The 4,855-nt window shown below is 37.7% G+C and overlaps 1 protein-coding gene across 1 annotated transcript in view; it reads right to left on the reverse strand.

Moving 5' to 3' along the window:
- PIK3C2G (phosphatidylinositol-4-phosphate 3-kinase catalytic subunit type 2 gamma) overlaps positions 1–4,855 on the reverse strand; it is a 242,508-nt gene that overhangs the window by 59,500 nt on the left and 178,153 nt on the right. Inside the window, exon 26 of the mRNA XM_015570075.1 lies at positions 4,161–4,222. Coding sequence (XP_015425561.1) covers positions 4,161–4,222 — 62 coding nt within the window. The remainder of the gene's footprint in view (positions 1–4,160; positions 4,223–4,855) is intronic.

The following is a 4,855-nucleotide window of genomic DNA, read 5'->3' on the forward strand; positions in this document are numbered from 1 at the left end:
ATTTTCTCATTTTAAAAGTATATATAAATATACCCAACATATTCTGGGAGAATCAAGGAGCTAATGAATAAAAAAGAGCTTTAACTCTGGCTGATTTGGCTCAGTGGATAGAGCATCAGCCTGCAGACCAAAGGGTCCCAGGTACAATTCCAGTCAAGAGCATGTACCTTGGTTGCAGGCTCCTCCCCAGCCCTGGGGCTCATGCAGGAGGCAACCGATTGATTCTCTGTCCTTCACTCTCTCTTCCATTCTCCCTAAAAATCAATGAAAAAAATATCATGGGGCAAGGATTAACAACAACAACAAAAGCTTTATACATTATATATTGTTACCAAAATCCCCCCAAACCATAATTGAAGTGTCCAGGTCAAATGGCTGTAAACACACAGAGTGTGAAACTCATCACTCTGGTTCTTATTTTTGTTCTTCCACAACTCTATGACTCAGGCTACCAGAGCTCAATTTTCTCTAGTCAAGTGGTAATTGTATTTATTAAAGATTATTAAAGCACTGAAATAATCAAAGGCATAATTGTTCAAAGGCTCAGGCGTTTTCCTGCCAACCTTTAGAAAAGGCTGTTTTACTTTGTTTATGTTCTAGTGTAGACTGAAGGGATAATATTCTCTAGAGTCACAGGCAAAACTCTTTGAGAAAAAAAAATAGATCTTTGTGAAATAAATGTGAACTTTGCAAAAAAATAAAAAAAGAGGAATGATGTCATCAGTACCTCTATGACTAAGATGAGAAATTATTTCCTGCTCTGGCATAGAGGCACTTTTACAGCTGTGGGAAGTTAAGAGCAATGCTGTTAATCCTAAAAATAAAGGGAACAGCATATATAGATGTGCAGAGAAGAGCAAGATCTCTTCCATTTGTTTACAGAAAGAAATCCATTATAGCTTTCTGGAACAGAGAGTGTCCTGGGGGTGAGTGACAAGAGATTGGACTGAAAAGGCAAGTAGGGTAGGATGTTTTAGCAATATAAAAGATTTTGTGCTTTATCCTAAAGGCAAGAGATAGCTCTTTTACATGGGCAATAAAATACTTGAATTGTATTTTGGAGAGATCATTGTTGTTATTTTTGAAAAATAGATTTAATGAGGCCAAACAAGAAGCTGGATTAGGAGATTGTTTGGGCATGAAGAGAAGTTATTGGATTTTAAATATAAGTAGAATTGAGAAAACTGGGTGATTGATTGGATATATTTGAAGGGCTGGATGAGGCCTAAACCAGAAAGCGCTAAATATAGACTTGGGAGTCAGTAGCATGTATATAGTAATTGGAACCATGAAAATGGATTAGGGGGTTCTGCAAAGTTCTCAATGTCTCTTCTCATGGATGATCAAACATCTCAAATCCATGATTGAATTTGAACAAATTCCCGTCTCCTATAGACTCTTCCTCCTCTTCCTGTTTTATATCTCCATTTTTACTTCCACCTCTGTCCAACTAACAAAAAATTCATATTTGCTTTGATTCCTTCTCCCTCCCGATTTCCAGTGCCAATCACTTAATTCTATAAAAACTGCCTCAACAGTCTCTTGTATTCATCTTCCTTTCCATTGCAATTACTACCCTAGTTCAGCTCCTCATCTTCATTTGCTTAGAGAACTTGAATAGCCTTTTTCTAGTTTGCCAAACCCTCTCTCTAATTATATAACTTCCCAGTTATCTCCCTGAAATATAAGCTGGATGATGGTATTCCCTTCATTAAAAACAAAGAAACTTCTAGTTTCTCAGGTGTTTATATATTAGAGTCCAAAATACATTTCTTGTTGTAAATGTCTTTCATAATCTCACTATGATCTGTCACTTCACTCTTCTTGTCCACATAACCCTTCATCTATATCACAGATGGTACACTTGATTTCTTCCTTTGCCAACACATGTTATGCCCATGCTCTTTAAGCCTTCACATGTACTTATATTTTTACTAGAGGCCCTGTGCATGAAACTCATGCACCAGGAGGGAGAGGTCCCTCAGCCTGGCCTGCAACGACGCCAGCGTACCTCGCTCCAGGGGCCCCTCCCCTCCCCTCCCTCCACGTGGCTGTGGTCCAGACACTGGGCTCGCATTGCCGGGGAGATGCCACCAGTGTCCCGCCCTGGCCACTATGGGCGCTGCCATATCTGTCATGGAGTGATGGTTAATTTACATATTACTCTTTTATTAGATAGGATTTCAGTCAGAATTCCTTTCCTCTTCCTTCTTGTCTATTAGAATTCTTTCTAAAGGCTCAGATAAATGCTTCTTCATCCTTGAAGCCCCATAGATCCTCTTGATACAATTTAATTGCTGCTTTCTTTGTACTGTAGTCATATCTTGGTCCCGCCTCTTCCACAGCACTTATGGCTGCCAAGATTTTGCTATATTCTGTTCATGTATATGTTTTTCATATTAGGTTTTAAGTTCTTTGAGAACAGGCACTGGATTTTTATTCAATGTTGAATCATCTATGCCTAGCATGCTGCTTTGTAAATAGTTAGAACTTAATGAATGTCTGTGAAATAATGAATGCATGTATAAGTGAATGAATTAATAAAAAATACCTGACCCTGTTAGCATTGAAAACCTATAAGAAGTCCAACATTCGACTACTAAGCTTAAAATCACCCCTAGGGAGATATGTTCTCAAAAGCAACGAGTCTAGATTAGGCTTTATCTTATCAGTTCTGTACTTTGAGTTCTAGAGACATCTGTGTACTTATTGAGGCAATTTTCCCCTTTATCACACCGTGATTGTCCATTTGCTGAGAAAATACTTCTTTCCTAGATCTGAATAGCTTTCTAGTTTCCATAGATACTGTGAACTCACACCTGCTTGCTTAGGACTCTGTCAAACATTTCCTTGGGAAGTAGACCCTATGCTTACTCCTTCTTCTTCCAACACACACACACACACACACACACACACACACACACACATACCACATGAGTGTGAACTGCAGCCAGCTTAAAATCAAAACCCCAGCTCTCTCCTTGTCATGTAGCTGATTAAAGGAAGCAAGTGCTGATTTAGGCTTTGTTGATGGTCTCCATTCCTTAGAGAGGAAGCTTCAAGTGCTATGAATCTGTACGTCTGAGTAAGGATTGCCTCAGACCTGAGCCCATTTTGCCATGTCTGTTCTCTGACCCTCAAAGATGTAGTTCAAGTGTCTCCTAGCATAGACTACAAGGGGAATGACTTCAATTGCAACTATAGGAAAGGGAAAGGGTGGCTCATAAAGTAATGATCAGGTAAGTTCCTTTTTAAAGGATAGGGACATTAAAAACATTTCTACTTCTATTCTCCTACTAAATCCAAATCTATTTTGATAGCTGTGCTTCAGAAAGCCAGCAGTCTTACCACCACAAAGAGAAGTCAGACAGATTTCTACTGGGAAATATCTGACATAATAATGGGTGTGAAAAACATCTTAAAATGGGTGAATGGTCCCTATGTTCTTTGGGAACCTTCCAAATAGCTGGTATTGATTTTTTAATGAGAGGAAAGCTGACGAAATACAGGATTTTATGTTAGTGAATTCAGCCAGCGACACTCTTGAGTCTCCTGCAGATGTTGTGCTTTTCAGCAAGATGGGGATTTCATGGATTATTTTCCCCCCAATTTTCTCAGGAGTAAATATGAAGGACTGTGGATATCTGGATACATGCTGCTTCCTACTGAGTATGAGCCATTAACTCTATAGTGGACTTAACCACATGTTGTGTTCATAGTTCTGGCTATTGATCATTCATGAAAGATAGAATTTATGACTCATATCAAATATTTCTCAAATTATATCTGTGTCCTGGTGTGGTACATTGAGTTCTTTTTAGGGAAGTTTACACATCAAGAGTCAGTTTGAGCCAAAACCAGTTTGGCTCAGTGGATAGAGCATCGGCCTGCAGACTGAAAGGTCCTGGGTTCGATACCTGGGTTGCGGGGCACATCCCCAGTGGGAGATGTTCAGGAGGCAGCTGATCGATGTTTCTCTCTCATCAATGTTTCTAACTATCTCTCTCCCTTCCTCTCTGTGAAAAAATCAATAAAATATATATTGTTTTAAAAAAGAGTCAGTTTGAGAGAGAATTGAGGGAACTGTAGATTACCCACATAGGTAGAAAATAATCTTTCATAAATTTAAATTTAGTTTTTATTATAAGAAGCTATAGTACAGAAAGTGTGGTCCTGAAACCTTTACTAACGCTTTGAGTATACACAGAATGCCATGTGAAGCCTGAAAAGAAGAAAATTGAGAGGTAAATGACCAGAGCAGAGGGAATAACACACTGTTCTTTTACATATATATATATATTTGTTCATTGGTCTAATTGGTTCACATTGCCTCTGATCTCTGTTTCAATTACTGTGACAGCCTAAATCTAACATTATGCTTTATCTGAATTAGTATTTTTCACTGAAAATTTTCTTCCTTAGTCTCAAAGTCAAGACTTGAGTAATTAAAACATGGAGAGATTTTCTTGGATATGTTATATACCAGAAACCCTCAACATATGATTTTAATAGCATATTATGAGAATTTTTTAAATACTTGGTTAAAATAACATACATCTACATTTTAAATGAAATAAGGTTACATTAATTCTATAATTTAATGAGTATTTAATGTACTATGACTCATGCTAGCAGTTTTCCTTTTAGGTAGGCAGAAAAGCTTACTAAATAAGAGAAAAAAGTTCACTGATAGTTTTCTGAATCGATTTTTTTTAAAAAGCTGTTCTTTCACATTAGTGTGCTCACTTATTATCAGTGAGCATAATTTTAGTGTCTCCTGAGAAACAGCATAAACTCTATTTGTGCTTTTCTGCTTTGGGTTTACTTTGAAATGTCTGTGACTGGTTCAATTCCC

This window comes from Myotis davidii, unplaced genomic scaffold (genome assembly GCF_000327345.1).
Source record: "Myotis davidii unplaced genomic scaffold, ASM32734v1 scaffold346, whole genome shotgun sequence".
Classification (NCBI taxonomy): domain Eukaryota; kingdom Metazoa; phylum Chordata; class Mammalia; order Chiroptera; family Vespertilionidae; genus Myotis; species Myotis davidii.